Raw genomic sequence first — 27,523 nt, 5'->3', positions numbered from 1 at the left:
GGATCAGACTCAACGGCGAGGTTGAGGTTTTCATTAACCACGATTAATGTGAACTACTCTTGATATCAGTCACTGGCTGGTCTGATCCAGGCTTGGTTATTTAGTGGCCGCTGTGATGTAACACATATGCTGTAAACTCCCGCGTACATCACCTGTCCCACTCACACTGTCCCAATAAAACTGTAACTGCAGACAAACTCCAAACTGTCTCCGGCTCTACCATGCTTTCCGTTTGACGTAACGGTTAAATCTGTTTTCCTTTACATAAAGGTCATGCATAACACTAGGCCCTTTCGAACAAATTGTGCTTTTCATCACCTACCCCAGCTTTTGACAATTCCTAAGCATGCCAAATCAGTTCCGATTCAACCTTCGGAAGAGATTATCCATTGTCTTTATCCAATAAACGTCTGGATTTTAGCATTCTGGCGATTTTTAGGACCTTTTTTACATCAATGTATTCAAAATATTTTAATGTGGCCTTGTGTATATAACCAAGGGGGCGTAAGTTTTTAAACCCATTCATACTCCTCTAAGTGATCTGCGTATGTATTTGCTCCAGTGTTAAATGTCATGATATAAGAACAAGCCCAAGTCCAGAAGAGCTATAAAACAGCTCCCGAGGCCGAGGATGCGCAAGCTGTGAGGTTACGAACAGACTGACTGTATACCTGTGGTACTACTCCAGGGGACTGAGTGCAGCTCCCGTAGTGGTTATTTTGGCCCACTTGCCTCCACTGATTGCTGATTACCGTCGATAAATGTTTTGACTGCTGTAACAGAATCCTTACCAACATCCTGTGACAGGTTATCACATTCTGTTTGGTTGGTCGGTTGTGGAGAAAAACAAAGGTAGTTAATTTTAGCTCTATTAACGGTACCTGAGATAGAGATTCTACTTTTTGTTGTGAATTTTAGCAAAGAAATATCTGTATATATTACACTAAGGTTGGCGCATGATGAATCTTAGACATATTTAGCTTCAGTAACGCAGTCGACAAAAACTTGAAGCTTATTATTTGATCATTAGATGAATATGTGTGTCCTAATCTTCCAATATTCTTTTGCAAAATAATTGTTTGTTGCATTGCTGACTGAAATAGTCACACGTTTACTATGCGGCAAATACCAATTATTGTGCAGTGCAGTGAATGGACGAGGGTGTAGCGCATGTCTGTGTGTGTGTTCCATTACAGGAATCAGTGCAATTCCACACAGAAACAGCTGACCGCATAGATATTTCCCCCGACACAAGTAAGCAACATCTCCTACATTTTATATACCGTGATACATCGTGTCAGTCTGGAGAAAGACCAAGTTGGACCCGTGTAACTACTGCAGCATGCTCGACAAGCCCCAGCCGTTCGCATCAAGCGGTGCGTGAGACATTTGGGCCGCGGTTTCCGAGTGGTTCCGGAACTATCAGAAGTATCTTCGGAAGTCTGCGGGCTATCGCCAAACCTTCAGACATAAGTCGGGATCGTGGTTCGGAAACCGCGAGATAGCCAACTTACATTAGACATCATCTGTCGGCCACAGTCCGTGTCTGCAGTGGACAGTGGTGACATCTTGGAACTGGACTGTCCAAATCATGGCTGGACAGAAGAAAGTTCTCCAGCAGGTAAAGTAGTCTTTTTATTTATTTTTGTTTATTTGCATTGATAAACCATATGCGGGGGTATTTTTTATAATTTGCAGTTGTGGGTTGTACATTTTTGCTCATATATATCCATAATATGATCTTAAAAATATAATGTTAATCTTTTCTGTAGTAAAAGCGAATAAAAGCGAAATGCCTATTTTTCGAAATTTAAAAATGGAATATTTTGGCGCAATACAATAAAATGAATATTTTAAAACAGCAATCATACACTATACACAATTATTTCCAGCATTCTTAATTAAATAAACCTTTAAATACATATTTTATGATGTGGCAAAATACATTAAATTATTTGTTTGTTTTCGAAGCTTTGTATGCTTACATTTCATCTGTAATTATTCACTTAGAATCAACAATGATAAATTGAAGTATGGACTGTGTATCAAAATGCCACGAGGACTTCTGGATGTATTTTTACGTAGTCATATATTGGGCCTGATACACCCAAAACCTGATCAACATCTCATGAGTCACGTTACACACCTGACATGAATGTATCTATTACAATAACCCTGTGATCTGGGAGGCTACGAACGTTCAACACACACAGAGAAAATATCTACAACAAAGCCACAATATGCTAACTTCATTTATCATATCGGTTTCTTCGCGTACAACCATCACTGTTCTCAAGCCGAACAAATTACGTTCAAGGACAGAAATAAAGGGTGTGTTTTTTTCCAGCTGCTAATATATCGTAGCTACAGGTGTCGGGCGTGAGCGGGGGCATTCGCTGAGTAGAATAGAGCGCTTGCCATGCGGGTCTCAGAAACATAACAACCGATTGTTGTTATGAGTGCTGACAAGCTGAAATATCAACTATTTCGTTTATTTCTCTTGTCATTTTGACAGCAGGGGACGTGGGTCTTGTTTTAGCAACGTTTCAGATTCTTTGTTTCCGCAGTCTGCACGTAATCGTTGTTTATGTACACTACGTGTAGTCTGTCATTGAGTGTGCGAATAGTAATGGTTAAAAATGTGGAAACGTAAAATCCTTATGTAATATACGTCACGAAAGTGTTCTCTCTCGATCACTTTGTAGCCGATGCCACTATTCACTACCGTAGACCTGTTTGCTATTTGGGAATTTTGTATTTTCAATCCACATAACTCTGTGAAGGAAATGTTTCCAGTTTTATAGTCGTACATTTACGGATAACCCATCCATATGTGTGATGAGTTACTCAGTGTCGTGTTTAACGAGGTCTCGTTGTTCTGGGTATCTCTCCTCCCCAACACACTCGTTTGTGCTGTGAAACTGTGAAATTGATCCAACAAGTGAACCTTTCGAATGAAAAATTCTGCAAAAGTTCATGAACACTAAATATCTTGCTGAGAAAACCAACAATATCGCTTAATTGCAACGCTGCATAGTTTTAGAACGTACTCAGATATCAGCGATCAAGGGCATTGTTGAGAACTTCAGCACATTCCAGGTTATTTATTGAAAGGATATCTCACTTAATGTATGGAATTTTCTATTAAGTAAGGAATAAGAAATAGTCATACTTTGGAATTACTTCGATTAGTTTCTGTTACGGCTGTTCAGAAGACCGGCAAGGTACATGCGTTAATTGGGGATAAATGAATGGTTACCATTTCAGTGGTGGGGAAACCTACAGCGAAGCTGTTTGAAAGGTGGAAGTAATTATGTTTCAAACCTCATGACCCCATTATCCTACACAGTGTAATGCTTGGGTGGAGATTATTATGGAATAAGTTACTTGCAACTGGTTTGTCAGCATAGACGATGAATCTTCAGAACTGACTGTCCGTGCGTTATTACACTGTAACAGCTACATGGTAGGGCGCATGTCAGTTTTTACATATTAGTATTATACTAATATTAGCAAGAAACTAGTCGATGGGCGACATTAGGGGTATACTTTCAGCTCTCTGTTGGTCAACATTAAGGAGATATCTGGAGATCTTTGTAGACAGCTCTCTGTAGGTCAACATTATGGAGATATCTGGAGATCTTTGTAGTCAGCTCTATGGGTCAACATTAAGGAGATATCTGGAGATCTTTGTAGTCAGCTCTCTGTAGGTCAACATTAAGGAGATATCTGGAGATCTTTGTAGTCAGCTCTCTGTAGGTCAACATTAAGGAGATATCTGGAGATCTTTATAGTTAGTTCTCAGTAGGTCATCATTTAGGAGATATCTGGAGATCTTTGTAGTCAGCTCTCTGTAGGTCAACATTAAGGAGATATCTGGAGATCTTTATAGTTAGCTCTCTGTTGGTCATCATTAAGGAGATATCTGGAGATCTTTGTAGTCAGCTCTCTGTAGGTCAACATTATGGAGATATCTGGAGATCTTTTTAGTCAGCTCTCTGTAGGTCAACATTAAGGAGATATCTAGAGATCTTTTTAGTCAGCTCTCTGTAGGTCAACATTAGGGAGATATCTGGAGATCTTTGAAGTACTGAATCTGAGTTCCACTGCTGTAACACTTTTGTGGTTGCATATAATCCCTTGATGAAGACATGGGGAATCAGTAAAACTTGCCAAACCTGCAGCATGAATATGTCCCGAAGGGATGAGGGTGGGATAAGGGATGCTATTCTCAGGACCCCCGATACACGTATTCGCCAGGATGACTGAAGTCTCAAGCGCCACAAGCGGCTGTGCAGAGCTGGGTCATTTGGCGGTGCACGAAGCCAGTTACATTGAGTTGGAATCTTATATTTGTCCAGATCACGTTTCTAGGTAACACAACAAGGTTCAGTTTCGAGGCAAATGTGAGTTTCGGAACCAGATCCTGTGTTTGCCAAGGGGCGCAACTGCCAGTCTGTACTCACCTATATGTCTGCCGTGTGTATGGGTACTCCTTATAATGGCGTGGTTCCTATATGAAAGAAATTGACATTAACGTCGTCCTCTATGCTTTGATTCTCATGGAAAAAAGAAAAAGAAAGGTCTGCACTCGATGTCTACGATAGAGGCAATTGTCACAGCACGATGTGTAGGAAACTGTCAGATCTTGCTTCTGACATGAGGGCTATCACGTTGCGTGTTAAGTCAAGCTTGTGATTACCTCCAACAGACTTCGTGACAAAATATTCGCTTTGAAGTTAATCACAAAGTCAAACAAACATCGCCATTCGATAGTGAGTCTTTCAAGAAACTCTACTCTGAAAGTATGCTCCAATGTTAACAGTTTAGGCTCAAGCTTGAAATAGGAGGAAAATATACGTACTTTTTATAATTACAAAATAATTGTTCTCGCATGCGAACCTTAACGATATGCAAATATTGGTTTCTATTCCTAACGTGCCGTACATCTGCGTGTGGTAATACTCAGAGCCAACTGCGACGTCCTGAAGTGTGGTCGCGGGGCCACTTGAAAATAGTCTAACTTGTCAACATCCGCATAGCTTACATTCTGTGTACTACGGTTCCAGTTGTTGTCTGCATGAGCATCGATCAACAAGCCTTTAAGCTGTACTATGGTTGGCATCAAGCGACACATGTTATCGCTGGACGTTAACGCTTGGATTGGTTTGGTTCTTGTTTAACGCCGCACTCAGCAATATTCCATCTTTGGCGGCGGTCTGTAAATAGTCGCGAGTCTGGACCAGACAGTCCAGTGATCAACATCATGAGCGTCGATCTACGCAATTGGGATACGATGACATGTGTAATGACCCGTTAGTTTAATGGAGATTTGGTAGCAGACTGGGTAGCATCAACGTAGTCCCCCAGACCTAGTATGTCTGTCGTAGGGGTAGACTCAAGTAGAACTATCTCACAACCCCTGAACCATATTACTTTCCTCCCGCTCAACACATTCACGATGAAAACCCTGAAAGAAGCAAGTCTAGAGTTTCCCCAGCTTTTGAATCTCCCAGCTGACTGGGGCTCTTTTTCAGTTTAAATGTATCAGTTTGTATATTATATATTAATATATATTTTCAGAAACTAAGCATGAGTGTAGTGGAATGAACGTGGTGACCTTATTTGACAATGTGTGCCATGCTACCCAGTGTCCATCTTTGACAGACCTCCATTACACACTCATATACTTACTCATCTCTATAAGGGGCTGTGGGGTAGCCTAGTGGTTAAAGCGTTGGCTCGTCACGCCGAAGACCCAGGTTCGATTCCCCGCATGGGTACAGTGTGTGAAGCCTATTTCTGGTGTCCCCCGCCGTGATGTTGTTGAAATATTGCTAAAAGCGGCGTAAACACTCAAATCCATAAAATCCTTGTCTTCCCACTGGAATGGAAACGCAGCTAGTCGAGTACAAAACAAAACAGCGGGTAATGTCAGCCACGACCCAACATCGAGATACGACCACACACACATCCATCTACATGACACGGATCTTCCCCATAAGTACTATATTGTACTGTCTGTTCAGTACTATTTAAGTCCGGCTTCGTGTCACACCGATCCCCAAATACCCTACTGTTACTTCAAGCACAGAATACGTACCCTAAGGAATTACAGCTGCAGATCTTCATAGTTAGAATGAGCTCAGTATGTAAGCATTTAGAACTATCTAACACATACCTTACCCTCAGAATCTACAACCTGCCAGATATACAAACACACTGTTCAAGGGAACCATAGCGCGACAGTTTCACTTATAAGCTCTATACTACTTGGATATTGTGTTTGGTGGTTTTCATTTTAGGCGTGTCGTTGAAACACTTATGTTTTGAATCATTAGCTAATCTCCAGCAATAGACTATTTATTCTACCTCAAACAAAAATAAACAAGCGCAAAACGAGATACAATGTTGCCACTTCCGAGCAAAGGTTGAGCATATGGTTGTTATGTGTTGTGTATGTTGACCATATGCTGCAGGCGAGTACAACCGCCGGGGAGGCTGGCATGGCGGTCGTGATGGAGATGTGAAGTCTCCCTAGTCGTTCTATCTGACGTTCAGATTTACATACAAGACTCTTAATAACTGCTTCTGATCAACTAAAATGTGTTTTAATAATCAGAAATATCTAAATGCACGACATACAGAATGAAGGCAAATGTTTATTACACTGATCAGTGTCCAGATAAACAGAATGTATACAGATGATATTTAGATATAGTAACTTAGGATCTATGTGATGCATTTATCAAATTAAGAGAATTCAGTCAATATTCATAATTTTCTTGTTGTATCTGACAAAGTTTCAAGGAAAATAAACTCCTAATTCTATTTATTGAATCGCAGGACTATATTTCATGGCGTGTAATTTCGCTTGATCGAAACATTTAAGTTTGTCTTAATAGAGCCCATGGACTTCTTGATCTAATGAGAGTGAGTGAGTGAGTTTAGTTTTACGCTGCTTTTAGCAATATTCCAGCAATATCACGGCGGGTGACACCAGAAATAAGCTTCACACATTGTACCCATTTGGGAAATCGAACCCGTATCTTCGGCATGACGAGCGAACGCTTGAACCTCTGGACTACCCCACCGTTCCTCCAGTGACAGATGCGTTTCTTGGTTGTATCTTCAATATTAGATAATATAAGGAAGCTCCTAAGAAGTCGCGTGAATTGTTCCCTATCATATCATCCCTTACACACGCGCCTTGCGTTTGTCCAAAGGGAGAGCAGGCTCGCTGACTTGGTTGACACATGTCATCGGTTCCCAATTGCGCAGATCGATGCTCATGCTGTTGATCACTGGATTGTCTGGTCCAGATTCGATTATTTACAGACCGCTGCAATATAGCTGGAATATTGCTGAGTGCGGCGTAAAACTAAACTCACTCACTCACTCACTCCAATGGGACAGACATTTGGGCTTCGTATGGCAGTTTTGTTAGTTCAATGACCTCTCTCCGCGGCAAGTGCCCCTATCCTGAAGTGAACAATGGCAAGGATGCTACTCAGACCCGAGAGAGGGCCAGATGGGACTGCTCCGTCCATGGGCAGCGGACATATCCTGTGTGATAAGCTGGGTGTAACATTGAGTATGAACAAAGTTATACAACTGCAGTACAGGGTCACAACATAGGTTTACATGAACACTGGATATATATTGATGTTTATCTTAAACCCATTGTTATTCTGAATCGTGAATACCGACGGAGTGACCAGCATGTTATCTTTTGAATTATTTTTAAACATTTACTCTCTAAACAAAGGACACCAATATTCAATGGTATTTGTGGAGAACCTTGTATCTCAGGATGTACAAACTTCAAAATTAATCATGAATAACTATGTAAGATTAATGGAAGTGAATAAATCATTACTTTAAACTTTGATGTTTACGTTATAGTAAAGTGGGGTGAAAAGACAGAAGACTGATCATACTGGCGTCTAAAGATTTTTATAAGACGCAGAATGATTCGTCTGTCAATGTTCTTTCTCTGAAAGGCCATCTAGCACGTCCAGTCCCAGGCATCGTTATTCGTCTCCAGTCATTTTTTTAATATATGTTTCAAGAATATATTTCGTTAATTTACTAACCCACAATGAGAAACAGAACACTCGAAAGCTCATCTTCTCTGTCGTAATTCATTCTTGTAACCTTATAACATATATTCTCATCCCATAATATCTATAACTGACGGGTACTGTTCAGGCAGGTCTTCATACGTGAAGTGTCACTCTTCCAGTTTCTATGACAAACCTGGATAACTGAATGGTCAAGGAGCAACTAATGTCTCAACACTGATGCGGACATACGTTTGGTTCTATGATAGCCAGTTACCTACTCTGTCGGGGCGGTGAGGTAGCCTAATGGCCTCCTTTCACAAAGCACTAAGGTGATCGTAAGTCACTTAGGTAACCTTAGTGCAATGTTAAAGGATGGGAGTTAAGGTTAACCTTAGTAAAGGTTGCTTCGTGAAAGGAGCAGCTGGGGCTCCTAAGTGACGTACGATGATATTAGTGCTTTGTGATAGGAGGCCCTGGGTTCGATTCCTCACATGGGTACAATGTGTGATGCCCATTTCTGGTGTCCCCCCAACGTGATATTTCTGGAAAAGTGCTAAAAACGGCTTAAAGCTTACTCACTCACTCACATACTCTGTCGACTGTGTGTTAGTGTATTCTGTAGCTACTTCCGCACAATGACCACTAAGAACACAATGTAGTAAAAATGAAGTTTTTAGAACTCACACTTCTATTCATGAATGTTGGAATTTGGTATATCTTGTATATATTTTGTGATATTTTTTGTTGTTTCTGAGATGTTTTTCTTTAATTCCAAAGCATCACACGTCATTTGTTATCAATGCTACTGAAAAAGTACAATGAAAGAACAATTTGATGACGTCACAATAGTATCCGACATCTCCAGTCTTTCACTGTTATATTATCTTCCAGCTTCTAGCTGCTCTGGCTGTTGCTTGTATCGTCGACCACACTGGAGGTAGGTTCAGTATTGTTATTGTTCAAAACAATCAGACAAGTAAAGGCAACATGGATTGGCTACAATGTTTTGACCTCTTTCAGTAACATTCAAATCATACGACGGTAGGGGACACCGTTAACACGTTGTGAGGGAATCCGTGGTACCCCACAGGCGCTTAAATACGTCATAGTACCAGGGCATGTGTACTATTTTAGTGACATATGAAAGAAAGAAAAAATGTAAGAAGATTCACTGGGGTTTTGCGCATGTATATATGCATAAATATGAAAAATTATGTTAAATAAACACTCTTTATTTTACAAAAAAAGGTTGATTTAAATCTTCATCTTAAGCCTGTTCCTGAAGGGAGCTATGTGAAGTTATTCCCTACATATGAAGGTCACTGTAAGTATCGCCGGTGTTGTTTCAGGTAGTGCAAGTTACCGCACTCAGGACGCCAGTGAGGGTCAGGCTGGTTATGTCCAGGCTCAGGGTGCTGGCGAAACACACGGTATGGGTCAGAAGTCACACGCCAGTGAGAGTCAACAATCACACTCTGGTATGGAGTCCCGGTCCCAGGGGCTGAAGCAGTCCAGTCAATCCTACAGTTCTTCATACAGCAGCGGAAGAAGTTCCAGCAGCCAATCCTACAGTTCATCTAGCAAGCAAACACATGGTGATGCCATGAGGAAATCCAGTTCCGCCTTGGAAGGCCAAGGTCAGCCAGACCGCGGTGAAGGTCAAGGGGGTTTAAGAGGTCTATCCAGCGCTTCTGGAGCCGGGCAATACAGCTCAAGGGGTCATGGGAGTTCCAGCAGACAGTCGCATAGTTATAGTGGTCAAACTCAAGGCGGTTCTACGGGAAACTCCTCAAGCTCAGGGGGTCAGAGTAGTTCCAGAAGACAATCGTATAGCAATGGAGGTCAAACTCAAGCCGGTTCTATGGGCAAATCCTACAGTTATGGAGATCAAGTTGAAGGAGGTACCATGGGAAAATCATATCGCTCTGGCGGCCAAATTCAAGGCGGTACCAGAAATCCATCGATGGGCAATCGGGCTCCACTGGGAAGTCATACGGCTCTGGGATCACAGTTGAGCGTCAGGTTCATGGAGGTTCCCGTGCTGGGTCACAACTGGTCAAAAAGAGCGATGGACAGTCTTTGTTATTTAAGTTGGAGTATACAGACGAGCAGAGAATTCAGCATCTCAACAGCCAGCGTGAAGCAGCCAGGAGAACTGGAGGAGGGTACAGTGTAGGGACTGGGGGCACACTGGAAGAGGCTAGACGGCAGGTGGAGGAAGAGAGAAGAAGAAAGGCAGAGGAAGAGAGGAGACAAGCTGAGGAGGACAGGAGGAGACAAGATGGGCAAGAGAACAGACAAACTGAGGAAGAGAGGAGGAGACAGGTTGAAGAAGAAAGAAGACAGGTAGAGGAAGAGCGGCGAAGACAGGTTGAGGAAGAGAGGCGTAGACAGGTTGAGGAAGAGAGGAGGAGGCTTGTAGAAGAGCGGAGAATGGAAAGAGAGAAGGAAGAAAGAATGCGCGTGGAAGAGGAGAGAAGGAGAGAGGAAGCTAGGGTAAGGATGTGATAAAATATCGTGTTAGGAGCATGTATCTCAGATTCCCTCAGCAATATAGTCATGCACCAATATAGCATGCACCGTCCATTAAATGTTAATGTACAGTAATCCACTGCTGCCCTTTTAAGCAAAATTCGTATGACGTACAGCATTACACAGATAAACACCATATTCCAGTGAACTCCAGTGACTGCTTCTGTAAATGATGATACTTGCTTACGATCTAAAACGGCTCTAAATTCATGAAACACTTCATTTTTCGAGCATCATTAGTGAGTGTTGCTGTATTAGCAATACTGATATACCGCGGCGGGATGTAAATATTAACACCTTAGGCCAGCAAAGTAAGGGTTGACAACGTGAGCAATAAACCCATGTTAGTGAACTTAGAGTGTTTACGAAGGGCGATCAAAAAGTATGTAGAGTCCCCAAGAAAACGATACAAATGCAGTTATTATTATGTAATATTTTTCAACATATTATCTGTCAAGCTCAATCCATTTGGTTTGTTCCAGTCTCACGATCCCCGTTTTGTTTGACCTTTTAGCTTGGTACCCTCAAAAAACGCAAACCTACAATAAATGCATAAAAAACTTCAGGAAACAAAATATGCAAGAAATATTTTGTGTGTTTGAGATTGATAGAAGTCCCCTAGAATCACACCTAGATATTAAAGTTCATAAAAAACCAATTTGAAATTACAATCGCTTGTTAAAGCGACTCCCGCCTTCATGTTGACTGAAAGAGCTTGTTTTGTAGACACTATCCATCCCCTTTCAGATGACGTTATGATAAGGACATAACTTATTCTAATGTTTTCACTTATTCATACATGATGCCAAGGGTTTAAACTAAACACTGAATGGTCACACAAGTGTCAGCTCACAATATATTGTAAACAGTACCAGCTTGAATATCTGGACACAATGTTTTAGGAAGATTGAAATGGGGGTGTCCTTAAAAAAACAGCCCTCGACTAAATGTAATTTAAGCAATCCAAATCTTTGACTGTTGATTATGACGGGAAGTCATCCAATTCTATACTGAACATATTTGATATGATATACTCTGAGGGCATCCCATTATCCAAGAGGTACCACATGACAGGTCGTTTTGCATTTTCTGCAGTTTTTGTTAGAAATATTATACCCCAATATGTTGTGATGACTAATATCTCGTTAACCAAATTACCCACATATGTGAAATTTTGGATATGACTTTGCTAAAGATTCCTTCAAAATAAAATGGAAGCTTTTCAAACATTGGACATCGAGAATACAGTTAGTACCTTTTGATCGACCCACGTACTCCACAGATGTTCTTGGGTTAATAGGCCACACAGTCTAGTACGCGTACTCGCGCCCTCATGAAAGTAAGATTGTTACTAATTGTAGTGAAACAGGGTGTATGTGGGGATGAGTTTTGGCAATAGTTTATGATAAATGTAGCTTCCTTAATTGTTTCTTGCCATTCATGCTAACATACGTAATGTCATACAGGTGCAAGCTAGGCGACAACAGGTCGACCGCCGAGACGGTGACGAGTCTGAGGCGGAAGAGAGACGTCTCATACAAGAGAGACAAAGAGCTGAGGAACAGAGGAGGATTGCTGACCGTCAGGAACAGGAGAGGATCGAGGAGGAAAGAGCTCAGAGGCAGAGAGAACTCGAGATGCGACGGGTGTCAGGTGAACCAGGCCGTCAAACCAACGTGACTCGAAGGCCAAGGCCAAGGCCAACGCCTGTCGCGAGATCATCTGGTGCACGACGTGATAGTTTAGTCAGAAGTCGTGAGTAAATTCTTTACTTCTTCAGTTTATTTATCAACTACCTGCGACTAGATTCTTAAATAAGAACATTACATTACTAAATAAGCTCATAACTGAGCTAGGCGAGAAAGTAGTATGATAATTTGACCAAGATATGTAATTTCAGGTATCTATGATCTGGTTATGATCAATAACTATTAATGTGCCAATTCCTTCCACATATGGACCGACCTGAACTTGACATAAGGACGCCAGTGAGATCGCTTTATCTGTTTCTAAATTTTGCACATCACTAACTAATTAATGTCCGATGCAATTCCTTATTTTGTTTGTACCATGTGTTTCTATGATTGCCATGTCTTGTAGGGAATCGAAACGGGGCGTGACGACCGAACGCTTTAATCACTGAATACCTACAACGCCTGATTCGCTATAACACAGCGGCCAGTAAATATGCTGGAGTCTGATCCAGCCCCTATTCACTATATTGCGTGCTGAAGACTCAGTTAAAGACACCTTTGAGAGGCATTCAGACATCTCCCTCTTATAGCGTGGATAAAGCTGAGTGCGGCTTTAAACAACAAACTAGCAAAAAAAGAAAGCTTTGCTATGCTGTACCAAACGTCAACCAGGTCCTCGTTGTCCTGGGCCCTGTTTCACAAAGCTCTCGTAAGCCTAAGATCTAGTAACTTTTCTCGTAGCATTCGTACTCCCTATGTTACAGTATAGGAGGTACGAATGCTACGAGAAAAGTTACGAGATCTTAGGCTTACGAGAGCTTTGTGAAACGGGGCCCAGGACAACGAGGACCTGGTTGACGTTTGGTACAGCATAGCAAAGCTTTCCTTTTTTGCTAGTTTGTTGTTTAAAGCCGCACTCAGCTTTATCCACGCTATAAGAGGGAGATGTCTGAATGCCTCTCAAAGGAGTCTTTAACTGAGTCTTCAGCACACAATATAGTGATTCATGTCCTGAGTATCGATCTACCAGATTGGGATAGAATTGCATCAATTAAATAGGCATGCCTATCACTCGTCCCCGTTAGTCACTTCTTCTGCCAAGCTTTGGTTGCTGAATCCTATCTTACCTTCACAGGTTTCTCGTTTTTAGCTCTTGGAATAAGCAACAGGATCGATCGACTTATTCGTCTGTATCGTCAGCATTTTGGGATTACATATAGTTGGTGGGGTACAGTAGTGGTATTGACCTTGTTAAAGCCTTCGCTCATCACGCCGGAGACCCGGGTTCGAATCCCCACATGTGCACTTGCGTTGTCCCCCGCAATGATATTGCTGGATTATTGCTAATGGCGGCGTTAAACATCTTCTCACTAACCCACATACAGGCGTACTCGACCTATGGCATACCTTTAGACATGTTCAAGGTTACCCGTTCGTCCCTGTTGTACAGAAAGTTCCAAAAAGAAAAGACCTACAACGCAGACTCAAAACACAAAGGACCTTTCTCAGGCTTGTCACTGTGCAAATAGTTTACTGGTTCGCACTGTATGTCAAAGTCTGTTTTCTTTACATCAATGTTACCAGTTAGCTAATTATGGAAATAGGCAAACTATGTTGACATGCTGCAATGTGCGATACAAAGATGTAATCATTTCTTTTCATCACACAAACGTAAAAAAAGGACTGGTGAAGTGGGCGTTATTGAAATTCCTTCCAATGAGTGTTCCAATTAGCTTAAACATTAGCTTACAGCCATGGGTGTAGCGGCCATAAAGTTTCCGAGTCACGTGCTTGGACTAAACAGGATAACCCCATCAGCAAATTAACCCAAGGTAACTTTACTAAATTAGAAATAAACAAATCAGATCACCAATCACGTGTGATGCCACCTCAAATCATGAAACTATTGTCCAGATACTGTCATAGCCCAGAAGAGTTGTCCTGACATGCGGCTCGCCTCTACGTATCCTTGCCCAACCCAACCTTTGCCTCTATTTGTAAGTGTTAGGGTCAGACCCTTCACAGGACATCCTGCTTTCAGTCGGGCTCCTCAGGTCCGACATGTACCGGAAGTTGTTAAAATTCGCCTTATCGTTATAGAAGAACAAATTTGAATCTATTGCGAGTTTTCAATTTCGGTAGTGAAGCGATATTGCCTTGGTGTGGTGTTTTAGGCATGCCACGCTTTGGTTTGTGAAACATTCAGGCAACTTGGGACATTAACGTATCCTCATTCAGCCGTACAAGCCATTTTGTCTCTTCATTGAGATGGTGTTTGGAAGGCATATTTTAGCATGAGCTTAGGACAGCGCTAGCATCAGTGCGAGTTCTCTTGTGGACGAACGCGCTTCGCAATTTGTGTGCACGTGCATCACGTGGTGCCCATGCAAGATCAGAAATTGATGTGATGTTGTGTTTAAAGATGGTGTGCCACAGTATTGTAAATGTACGCCTCAACCACAGCTTCATTGTTATAATTAGTTCCCTCTTTCGTCGGCAGCATATTGTTACGTAACAAAATATGACCACCTTGTTTTAATTTTTTTCAATCACTGGAATCACTGATGGTTCAGCTTAAGAGTATACCCCCAGTAACCCATGCAGGTCGAACTAAAGAACTAGACAGGTCCGTTGGTTGACTGGTTGATTGCCACCGTGTGAGACGTTGTCAGTTATATCAACCACTGGTTTATGACTGTATTTGCAAGACGTTCCGAGGTCACCTCTTAAAATCATCACCATCAGACACACCCCACACTGTAGATGTTGTCTACACCAGGCAAGACGTGCCTGTAGGTGACGTTGGAGCAAAATTGGACGTATTGCAGTCCGTTGAGTCCGAATTTTGTGCTCCATCAGTCGGTTCCGTACTGTCCTGGAACTGATTGGACGTGAGCCAGGAATGGTCCGAGCAGTCAAACTGGCAGTCTGGAATCGATTCCTTAGATGGGTCAGTCGAATGTGGTTGTTTTGCTGATGTGACGTCACGCGTGGACGGCCGGTCCGAGGCAAATCTCTCCTGCTCCCATTATGTTGAAAACGTCTCCATAGAGATGAGATCGTGTTCCAATGGACACTGATTTTCTGATAATCGTGGCATGACGCGCAGTTTGTGCTGAAAATAACATGTTTTCCACAACATATAGAGGCTAGAGAATAATCAACCTTTCTTCAATTTTCAATATATGTACATGAATTTCAGGTGTCAATAAGCATGCACAAAGTGAGTGAGTGAGTGAGTGCCGCGCGATACGTGACATCAAATTTCATGCAAAGTGCTTTGCTACATGTATATTTAGGACTATTTTGATAATTTTTCAAATAATTTATTTTAAGCAATTTTATCTTGTGCACAGTTACTTTTTTCCGTTAGTATATATTACTGGTTTTGGGGCAATGAATTTGTTCAGAGGGTGTGTAATACGCACATACAACAGGATGTCAGTAGGTTGCAGATTAAAGTCGTAACAGCCTCTGTAGTGAAGTGCGCCTCACAGAGGGAACATATGGTTCTCAACGCACAGGTGCGTTTCAGTATTACTTCAAAAGTAAACATTACAAATTTCTTTTGGTTTCTTTGGAATTCCTATTTGTTTATTTGATTCCCCCAAATAAATACTGGAAAAAGATTCAATTGCATCCTTCACCTTTCAATCTTTTGTTTGAAATTCGCTGAGGGATGATTCACTCTTCAGCTATAGGAAGAAAGATCACAGTTATCACATACATCTGTTCGTGTTGCTATCATGTTTGTTGTTCAGCATTGTGGGGAAATAACACTGCCCGCACGAAGGCCCTGTCAACAAAGACATCGGCATTGAGATGACACCGGTTCATGAGCCATTACTGTTTCTCGTGACTTTACCCAAGTGTTCAAGAATAGGGAGATTTTGATGTTAGTAGACAATGACGATAAGACCAGGTTCCAGTGCGTAACACACACTAGATTCTTCTTAAAACATTTTCAGCGAGTTATAGACTGTGCATTTCAGAGTCTGTTAATTTTGATGATAGAATATACTTTAGTGTCGCACTTCATTTACATGTTGCTAATGTGGATGTGGAATTTCTTTCCAAGTCACTGATATCATTTTAACATTTAAGGACTAATCCAAAATAGATCCTTTAAGTCCAGTTTTGTACTCTGAGGAATGATAAGAGCGTCGTGGTAGGAGCGCCGAAAAGTGGGTATGGGGTGGTCGGATACCAGTTACTTGGCTGCTTGGCGCACCCATCTGGCATTTCATCCCATACATTGAAACTGCTTCCTTTGGGTTTTCAGGTTGCACTGATTGTCAGGTTGGGAACGAGACGTTCCGAGGTCACTCCAGGTTTGAATACACGGAGAACTGCCAGAAGTACCGATGTATCTGCCACTGCGACGGCTCCCACGACTGTCCGGCTCACTACACCGTCAACGTCTGTGACCAGGGTGAAGACAAGGAGCGGCGGCGTGAATCAACCTGCAAGACTTGTGACGCCAAGGGAAAGATCGTCAAGGGCAACAACTACTTTGATCTTCAAGATGGCTGCATCCTCCATAAAAACTGTAAGTGCTTCTGCGATGGGAGGTGGGAGTGTTCCGCCAACAGGACTGAGAACACCTGCGTCAAGAAAGTCGGAGAAGGCAGTTGCGGAGAGTGTGAGGTTTATGGTAGCTTCCATCCAGGCAACTCCAGGTTTAAGTATGAGGAAGGGTGTTTTGAGTATAACTGTGACTGCAGCTGCAATGGGTCTTGGTCCTGTCCACCTGACAGAACAAGAGACATCTGTCAGAAGGGATGTGGAGAGTGTGAAATACGAGGCGAATTCTTCGAAGGCAACACCTACTTCAACCACGAAAAAGGATGCCTTGAGTACACCTGCTTCTGTCATTGTAACGGATCATGGAACTGCTCTGGAGATAGAATAAAGAATATCTGTAAGCCGACTGAACAGCCTGACAAATGTAGTCAGTGCCAAGTATCAGAGACAAATTCTTATCCTGGCAATTCCACTTTCCAGTTAAGGAAGAAGTGCATCAGCTACGAGTGTTCATGTAAGTGTGATGGAAGCTGGGATTGCCCTGGAGTGCTAGCAAGGAACATCTGCAGGGGGGAAAGACCAGGAGGGTGCAAGAGCTGCCAGGTGTCTGATGAAGAATTCTACCCAGGAGATTCAGACTTTGATATGAGAAAGGGGTGCATTCACTACAAATGCAATTGCAATTGTGACGGAAGTTGGAGCTGCCCAGGGGAGAAAGCTAGGGATGTTTGTAAAGGAGAAGTTCCCGGTGGGTGCAAAAGCTGCAAACTGTCAGAAACAGAATTCTACAGGGGTGAATCTGACTTTCAGATGAGGAGGGACTGTATTCACTACAGCTGCCACTGCAACTGTGACGGAAGCTGGAACTGTCCCGGAGCAGCTGCGAGAAATGTCTGCCGTGGTGAGATTCCCGGTGGATGCAGAAGTTGCCAATTATCGGATGGGAAAGTATATCGAGGGAAAACCAACTTCCGTCAAACAAGTGGTTGTGTTGTTAAGGACTGCAGATGTTCATGTAATGGAACGGTTGAATGTGATGAAGAAACTGCTGCTAACGTCTGTACAACTCCAGCTCCAACAAGGCCACGACAGAGGACTGTCCGACCCAGACAAAACATAGACAACTGTCAGAAGTGTATTGTGGAGGGTACTGACTATGAGGCCAACTCCAATTTCAAACTGAAGAGGGGTTGTTACGTCTACCCATGTCAGTGCAATTGTAATGGTAGATGGGGCTGTAACAGAGATGGTGCTACTGATGTATGCGCTGGTAAATCAGCAGCCCAAGGAGGGTCACGCATAGGGCAAAGCAGCTGTCAGAGATGTATTGTGCAGGGCAGAACATATCCAGGTGAAACTGACTTCCGTCTCCGGAGAGGCTGCATCTCGTATAAGTGTAAATGTGCCTGTGATGGGCGCTGGGAATGTCCTGCTGGCAAAGCATCAAACTTCTGCCCAGGATCAAGGGAACCAACTGTTGGGTGTAAGCGGTGTGAAGTGGATGGGCAAAGCTACTCTGTAGACAGTAACTTTGATATGAGACGAGGCTGTGTCCGGTACAAGTGCAAGTGTAGATGTGATGGCTCCTATGGCTGTCACGTCACGCAAGATAGCGCTTGTACTATTGGAGAACGCCCTGCTACCTGTGGTAACTGTGAAATCGGTGGATTCGTCTACCCAGGCAACATGGGCTTCGTTATCAGAGATGGCTGTATGCAGAAGGAGTGCAACTGTTACTGCAATGGGTCATACATTTGTCCTGATGAAAACAGAGTAGACATTTGTCGGAATAAACAGGCTTCACGGCTTCTGAGGGATGGCACATTCACAAGCACTGGAAATCTGGGTGAAACGTTTGGAAGTGGAACTCAAGTGTTTAATCAAGGCGGCCAGCAGTACACTGTAACAAGAAGAAATCAGTTTAGGGGTGGTCAAACTGGCAAGGTTGGACAAGTCGGCCAAGTTGACCGATCTGGAAAACATATCCGGACTCATGGAACCCAGTTTCAGATTCCTGGCGGACCAATGTTCCCACAAGGAGGAAGGCCCTACGTTTTGAGAGGAAGCATCCCACTGGGTGGACCTATTTCTCCCGGTCAGATCGTCACTCGTGGAGGTCAGCAGTATGTCCTCAGGGGTATGAGACAGTTTTTGGTACCAGGTAGAGGTCAGTTTACACCCATGGGAGCTATACCAAATCCAGCACAAAGAAACTTTTATCAACAGATTATAAATCCTGCATTACGGGGTCAAGGGAACCCAGGAATGGGTGCTTCCCTGGGAGGTGCCACTGGTCAGTATTCACAAGCCCAATACGGTTTAACAGGGCCACGTCCAGACGCTGCTGGGAGTCTTCATGGTGGTGTACCCACATACAATGTAAGAACATCTGATGCCACGGGCGGTTCCAGGACTGTACACACTGCTAGAACCCATGGCAACCAAGGGGTGCTGGCAGAATGGCATATGGATCGGCAGTGTTCCAAGTCAAGGCTCCATACGCCCCTGGTAAACGTACAAGACATGTAGGGCAGGTAGCTGTGAACCCTAGACCAGGTTGCAATAACTGTTCGGTTGAGAGGCAGAATCACAGAGGGGGCTCCACATTTCAAATCACTAAGGACTGCGTTCAGTTCAATTGTAGCTGCGAGTGCAGTGGATCCTGGACATGTTCAGGGGAATTCTCCACTGGCTGCAATTCAACCGAGCCGAGCAGAAAACCCCAAGGAGACGATGCCGGGACTTGCAAGAGGTGCTCCCTAAAGGGCAGTACATATCCTGGTGACAGTACCTTCCAGCTGGTTCAAGACTGCTCAGAATACACCTGTACATGCACATGCTCGGGAAAGTGGTACTGTCCAGTACAGAAGCCAAGAAACATATGTGACAGGCCCCGAGGCGAACTGCGACAGAGGACAGCTTCTTGTCAGCTTTGTGACGTCAGAGGGACGGACTATCCACCTCACTCTGAGTTCTTGTTGAAGGAAGGCTGTGTGCAGTACAAATGCACATGCAACTGTGACGGTACCTGGGTTTGTCCACCTGCAAATTCCGTGAACGTATGTCAAGAGGACAGAGAGGAGGAAAGAAGAGAACGTGAAGAGGCAGCCAGAAAACAGAGATACACAACCAGGCTTCCCAAAGCTGGGGAAACGTATTCACCACTAACGTTCCAGTGGGCCAGGGACCCAAGACCAGATACTCTAACACAAGGAACGGCATTTCTTACAAACAGACCTCCTGCCAGAGCTGTGTTGTCAAGGGCAAGTCTTACATCCCTGAAAACGAGTTCAAATTCCGTGAAGGGTGCACCCAGTACAAGTGTCAGTGCTTCTGCAATGGTACATGGGACTGCCCAGCACAGGACACCATCAACCTCTGTCGCTCCCCTGATTACAGAATCGACGGATGCAAACAATGTGAAGTAAAGAATGAAACGTATCCTGGGGGCAGTCCATTCCGCTATAGGGAGGGGTGCTGGGAGTTCAACTGCTTCTGTGGCTGCAATGGGGAATGGAGCTGCCCAGCTAACCGTACTACTGACATGTGCAAGCGCTCAGGGTCAGTGTCCTCCAAATGTAAACCTTGCATGATAGACGGCAAAGTGATCAGGTCTAAGAGCAACTTCAACATGAGACGAGGCTGTTCCGAGTTCCTCTGCGAGTGCAACTGTGATGGGAGCTGGACCTGCCCCAAGGACCGGTCTCTCAACATCTGTGAAGGAGAAGGAAAAACACCAAGTCCACATTACAAACTGAAAGGTAAGGCAGAGATTCATTTGCAACCGACATGGGCACATGAAATAGGTCCTACTGAAAAAAAGAAAGAATTTTGTAGAGGAAAGGGCCGTGATGATTCCGATAATGTCAAGGCCTCTTGGACCTGTCTTTTTAATAGCTGTGTCGGGAATAACGAATTACAAATAATGTTTGTAAGAACAACACCGTACATATCGGAACCATTTTCATAAGGCTGCAGAGTCTAAGCGTCTGTCATATTTATAAAGGTTATGTTTCATATATGTGTGGTTCTTTCTGTTCGTGTTCGATTCACTACATGGGCACAACGTGTAAAGCCCATTTCTGGTGTGACCCGCCGTGATATTGCTGGAATATTGCTAACAGGCGGCGTCAAACCCAACTCACGCACTCTTCCTGTCCTTGGAGCATGTGCCTGGTCTCCCTGGCAATGCAGAGTTGCGTACCTCAGGCGTGCCAAGAACTTGTGTTTGGTACCAGGGTTTTCCTATATGTGTCGAGCTTGTTCAGCACCATACCCATGATGGTTGGTTTTACCAAAATGATAAATGTCAAAGATATCCATCACTCTTAGGTTCCCTCCCACATAGAGCTGACCCGCTATCATGTAACTGAAACTATGATGGAAGGTTAGGTTGAGTCAGCTGAACCAAACTCACTCACTCGTATTCTTTTAGGTTGTACTGTCGGCAACCGGACGTTCTTCAGCCGACTGTTCGCGTATACAGAGAACTGTGTCCGCTACATGTGCATCTGCTACGACAGTGGTGCCTGGAAGTGTCCCGCACAGAAGAGCAAGAGAGTGTGCTGATCGTCACAGATTAAAGATGCGATAAACGTCATATAACATCGGTGCATCAGGTCGTCATGCACAAGGGACATTTCCTCCGTTAAAGCACGGTGATATCATTCTACAACGGCAATGTAAAAGTTGCATCTTTGGTTCACTTTTTTGTTTGAACATCATTTCCCTGTTGTAAATAATTCAACCAAAATCATATCACTTTTACGCCTGTCATTAAAATTCGGTTGTTATCTTTTTTTAACTTCGGAAACACACTTTACTTCGTAACAAATGACGGTCAAAGTATTGTTGTCTACACAGGGGCTTGTAACGCTAGAAACTGCCATCAAGGTATACACTGTTATATAAAAGAATCCTTTTATATAGTAACTACCCCGTTAGTAACAGTAGATACATTGGTCGCAGTTTTTAGCGTTACAAGCCCCCGTGGTTGTCTATACCACCGAACATGTCAAATGGCCATATATGTAACATGAATATTTTGTCTGAACATGGTCATCTAAACTTTCATTGTTGCCTTCAGCCAAAAGACGGGTGCTCTCGACAAACTGATCCCTAAGAGATTGAATGAAGGGTGCTTAAAATCACTACAAAAACAATAGAATATTCTATCAATTTTTCTTCTGCCTAAGCATGGGGTATAAATATCTGTGTTATTTTGTTATTCTGTCGTATTCTTGAATATGTTATAGTTGTACACTCTATATCCAAAATAGCCGTCGCCCTTATTTTCAAATGTTATATATAGCTGCGTGGTCCTGGTGAGAATAGACACAAAATGCAATATTTCCCTGCTTACGTGCCGACTAATAGATCATCCTGGTGGTGGTGTTTCCAAAAAGTTATGCCCTGTTTTGGTCTCTAACGGAAATACCAGACAAGTCCAATGATTAGCCACCCAACGTTGTACAAAACCTATTTTAATTCAAAGGCTTGAATATCAATTTATCCAAAATTTATTAACAAATTGATTTCATAAAGAAAACTGGAAATCATTTGCGTCTATCGATGTACATTTGTATATATTAGTATACTCGACACACGCACCGGCGTATATCAATTTATATATGTGGTGGGATAGTAGGGACAGTATATTTTGTTGACCTTGGATCTGTATAAGTTCATACGTCCAGGATGAACCTTTGTCATCTATAAGCGTAACGTGCCCTCTGCATATGGAACAGTGTTCTCTCCCTAAGGACGAATGATGGGATATTATCTGGGCAAAATGTCTATGAGGGATAGACTTAAGGGTATTTAATCAGCCATCAAACTGTTCAACTGCTCCATGGTGGTACTTCTGTTGGAAGCGGGTCAGTGACGTCCCTCCACGCAGTATACATCGACAACATACACATCGCTCTGTTGTAAATGAAAGAACATCCAGTGATTACCTATTGCATTTAACGAACGTGGGGTACACACAATACACACGTCTGTGAAGTTATCGTCTGCAAATCATTTATGGGGATACATGCCAATGTATGGGTGCACAGCGAGTGATCAGATGCCGACACGAAACTTCAGCTGTGCCTTAACACACGGCTAAAGAAATATAAGAGTGTGATTACAGTAAAGGTTGCGTTTGAATGTGAAATAATTAATGTTTACATTTCTGCATGCTCTACAAATGTCATATCAACGAGTTTTTTATGTTTGTAACGTCTTGGATATTGTTGATTTTATAATAAATTACCAACCATTTCTTCCAATGTGTGCTTTTTTATCTTGTTTACAAACATTGAAATATTCGCTTGAGATTAATCAGTCAATCAACAACATTACCTGGTGTATTACCTCACATTCGCGTGAGTATGATTCCACTCCGTGGTATACAATCAGGTGTGGGGGGCACTGTGAGAGTGGGAGGTGGTGTGGCTGTAATATCACATCTATAATCACCCTGACAAAACCAGTGATCAAGGAACCCTGTGGGTATTCCTGGTCACAACTGGTCCCAATCTATCTGTGCCCATCCTACAACACAACTTCATGGGTGGCGAGGTCTGACTTAGTGACATAGTTGATAATCCAACAGCTTTGTCTGTACCTGTATGCCTGGTCCACCCTGGATTACTTACAGGTCGTGGTCCTTTTGCTGAAATAATGCTGAATGTGGCGTCCACCAACAAACAAATGCAAAACAATGGTGTCATACGTAGGAGAGAATTGTGTCATTCCAGCTCACAATTAAGCTATTGGTTGAACTTTCCACAGCAGGGGAGTTAACTGAGTAAAGAAGTCTCATTTTCCAATGAACTTCAATAGTAAGTTAATTCCCTTGCCTACAGTGATAGTTGGTGAATTCCACTTTGAACAGTATTTCAGTTATATTGAAACGTGGAAAACCCACAAAATACAAACGTTTCAATCTAGAACTAAAACCCCAAACAAGCAGACCATGGAATAGAAGAAAGTTGCAACATAGTTGTAGTGCTTTGACTCCAAGGCTACCAAAGCAAGATGTCGGTTTTCTTCACTGTGTAGTGGACAGTCACAAATAGAAGCCAGTCATTCAGACCACCCATGTATGTAAGGAGGTAGCTCAGTGGTCAAAGCATGGATTCATAATGCCAAAGACCAGGTTTGACTCCCAACATAGGTGCACAATATCAAGCTGAAAGCTGCAAAGAGTATTGCAAGCATGGATGATAAGATGTGGGGAGAAGTCATGATGACAGCAACATCACACAACTTATAGTAAGTGAGTATGGTTTTACGCTGCTTTTAGCAACAGTGAGTGAGTGAGTAGCCGCTAGGCTACCCAACAACCCAACACACGTTATAACAAAAACTGTAATGTTACAAATCCAGATATCCAAGCTGCAGATACAGAAACATTACAAACACCAATATTATACAAAAATACTTTATAACATTGTAAACATCCAACCTGGATGAAGTGACAACAAGATCACACAGAAACATAAGAAACCCAAAAATTATACCAATATACTTTATTAAATTGTAAACACCCAAAATGGATGAATACAACGAGATTACCCATAAACATTACAAACACCAATGTTATACCAAAATACTTCATGTAATTGTAAACATCCAACCTGGATATATACAGGAGATAACCCAAGCAGCAACAACCACACATTGCTGTTTACCACATCAATAGTAACAATAATATACTTCATGTATGTACCTTATGAAACAGGACATTGGAAACAGATATTCCTGGGGTTTGTAGGAAACAATGGATTACATTTTCTGTAGGAATGTAAAAATACATAAAGCATATAGCAATAAGAATGAAAGGAGCTTCAACACAACAGGATTATTTCAATAACCTGGTAATAACAAATTCAATATGGCTGCCCTGATGCATCAAAATGGGATGGGAACAGCAGTTACTAGTAGGTTGTAGAACCTCCATCGATCATATTAAAATCATTTCACCTTCTTAAAAATACATGCACCCAAATTAGGAGGTTCAGAAATGCACTTCATAAAAAAGCTGTTGAAAATGCAAAAAATGTACAATAACAGGGTTATTTCAAAATAGTGAAACATTAAACCATGTAAAGAAACATATGTAAGTCCTCACACCACAAACCTGCTGCATGTCAAATTTACAATAACACTCATACAATCATACTCGCTATCTCTGATAAATCTCCACTAGCAACCTGGATGCACCTACTGCTCGACCCGATAATTGCATTACCTCCCTTTGCTGGGTCCGCCTTCTCACAGCAGCCAATCAGGTAAGCCTTATCAGCCGAGCTTGCCAGTGCCAACAAAGATGGTGGCCGCAGCCGGGAAGGTTAGCTTGCTGTGCTCCTCAGATTTAGAGAAAAAATCATACAGACAAATTGACAGGTCTGAAACCTTCAAAAATATACATGTGTATGCAAGAACTCTTCTACCTCTTTCAGGGTACCTCTGCAACAATTGTGTTGCCAAGTTTAATCGGTTAGATAAAGAAGCGGGAGTGAGTTATGATAGAAGACTTGTGATTGGTCCTCTCAACTTCCCAGCATCTCTCAGCTTCCCAGCGTAGACACCTGATTGGATAAAAATACAGCAAACAGAGGTAATATGAGTCTTGGATGCATCCTGGGTACTAATGCAGTTTTATGAAAACTTATACCCTGGAGATTATCAAGGATGGCATAAAGTGAGTAGTGAGTAAAAGCAAGAACTGATAGGACAAAATCAGCAGAGAGCTATAAAGAGACTACTTGCTAAGTAGGATACGTATGGGAATTTCTTCTGATTATATGCACTGTGACATGATTGATAATGTTACCAGGGCCTAGATTTCGCTACGATTGTCGTAACTTAATGTAAATGTATGGCGCTTACGACTATCTTAGCTCTAAGAGAGCTTCGAAAATCTAGGCCCTGGCCTCTAGATTAATATGGACACCCAACTACTCAGTGAAGATACTATGGTTCAGTAAAGTCACATAAAAATTAATATAGTCAGTTATAAGAAATTCTGTGATCAGAATCGAAAATATAAGCCTCATCAGTAAAATGATGATAAATCAATTAACATCTGATTCAACACAGTGTAAAGATAACAGAACTGCACCTCAAAAATGCTGTTGTAATTCAGATCCAATTGCTCCATCCCCAACACATGGGATTAGGGACGTACAGACATCTAACTTCAGCATGTTAAGCATATCAAATACATTCAATAGCTCCATCCCCATCACTATCACATGGGATGGGGGACATACAGACATCTAACTTCAGCATGTTAAGCATATCAAATACATTCAATAGCTCCATCCCCATCACATGGGATGGGGGACATACAGACATCTAACTTCAGCATGTTAAGCATATCAAATACATTCAATAGCTTCACCCCCATCACTTGGGATGGGGGACATACAGACATCTAACTTCAGCATGTTAAGCATATCAAATACATTCAATAGCTTCACCCCATCACTTGGGATGGGGGACATACAGACATCTAACTTCAGCATGTTAAGCATATCAAATACATTCAATAGCTTCACCCCCATCACATGGGATGGGGACATACAGACATCTAACTTCAGCATGTTAAGCATATCAAATACATTCAATAGCTTCACCCCCATCACTTGGGATGGGGGACATACAGACATCTAACTTCAGCATGTTAAGCATATCAAATACATTCAATAGCTTCACCCCATCACTTGGGATGGGGGACATACAGACATCTAACTTCAGCATGTTAAGCATATCAAATACATTCAATAGCTTCACCCCCATCACTTGGGATGGGGGACATACAGACATCTAACTTCAGCATGTTAAGCATATCAAGTACATTCAATAGCTTCACCCCCATCACTTGGGATGGGGGACATACAGACATGTAACTTCAGCAGTATACCAAGTTTATTCTACAGGTATCAAATATCACAAGGGTGGAATGTTGCATTAAGAAAGTATATGCCAGATTGTCGACGCATAACACAAAAATCATGTGATATTTCCTGACTGCTTTTACCACCAAGGTATCACAACTAGATTTGACATCACAAACAATGATGTACAGTGTATCGAGGTAACTCATTGTTTCTTCATTCCTCGTACAATCTAGGTATTAATTTGCTTGCTACAAACTCACACAGTTGGCTGGCTGGTATGGAGTTTGATTCAGCCTTACTTGCCACAATTAACTTCCAATTACCTTCCATCAGATCTGCTTGTGGTTGCAAGATAGGTCTATTATCCAACATTAATATTTCACCACAAATAACTTCCTGGAACTTGAGGAATGGAACAACATTGTTTTGATAGGAAAAAATGGTTACTTGAGTCAAAAGTACCTCTTACAGAGTTTAAAAAGCTCAAATTGCTCGCCTGTGAAAATATCAGTCAAATGTTGCTCTATTATGAACTTTAACAAGTCCCTACAGTATTCTGATGAGGTGTAGTGGGGCTAGTTAATACGTTTATACAGCGTGAAAATAGTAAGGTCTGCTCTGTTCCTGTAGCTGGTCAGCCTTTAGACTGGTAACACAGTAATGTGTCACAAAGAAGGACACTGAAGTGAGTGAGTGAGTTAAGTTTTACGCAGCACTCAGCAACATTCCAGCTGTATGAAAGCTGTAAATAATCGAGCCTGGACCAGACAATCCAGTGATCAACAGCATGAGCATCGATCTATGCAATTGG

General features: G+C 42.4%; 2 protein-coding genes and 1 long non-coding RNA gene across 3 annotated transcripts; 2 read left to right on the top strand and 1 right to left on the bottom strand.

Annotated features, from left to right (window-relative positions):
• The first annotated feature begins 1,411 nt into the window (after positions 1–1,411).
• On the top strand, positions 1,412–23,091 carry LOC124282691. The gene is given in 8 exon segments (XM_046718714.1): positions 1,412–1,621; positions 8,958–9,003; positions 9,416–10,562; positions 12,065–12,353; positions 16,575–19,337; positions 19,340–19,932; positions 19,935–20,577; positions 21,252–23,091. Coding segments are annotated over 6 exon segments (4,485 nt in total). The 5' UTR covers positions 1,412–1,621; positions 8,958–9,003; positions 9,416–10,499; the 3' UTR covers positions 21,386–23,091.
• On the top strand, positions 7,495–10,242 carry LOC124282657 (hornerin-like). The gene is made up of 3 exons (XM_046718684.1): positions 7,495–7,584; positions 8,958–9,003; positions 9,416–10,242. Exons 1-3 carry the CDS (start codon positions 7,495–7,497, stop codon positions 10,240–10,242), a joined length of 963 nt encoding a protein of 320 aa, XP_046574640.1.
• A 1,143-nt stretch (positions 23,092–24,234) lies between the features above and the next one.
• Positions 24,235–27,510, bottom strand: LOC124282690. Its single transcript, XR_006900223.1, has 2 exons — positions 27,116–27,510; positions 24,235–26,967 (listed from the first exon to the last, which is right to left on the bottom strand). It is a non-coding gene; the product is annotated as an uncharacterized LOC124282690 (long non-coding RNA).
• Between the last annotated feature and the right edge of the window lie 13 nt (positions 27,511–27,523).

Source organism: Haliotis rubra, unplaced genomic scaffold (genome assembly GCF_003918875.1).
Source record: "Haliotis rubra isolate DU_JTF1 unplaced genomic scaffold, ASM391887v1 Scf300, whole genome shotgun sequence".
Lineage (NCBI taxonomy): Eukaryota > Metazoa > Mollusca > Gastropoda > Lepetellida > Haliotidae > Haliotis > Haliotis rubra.
This window is presented reverse-complemented; position numbering and strand designations above follow the sequence as displayed.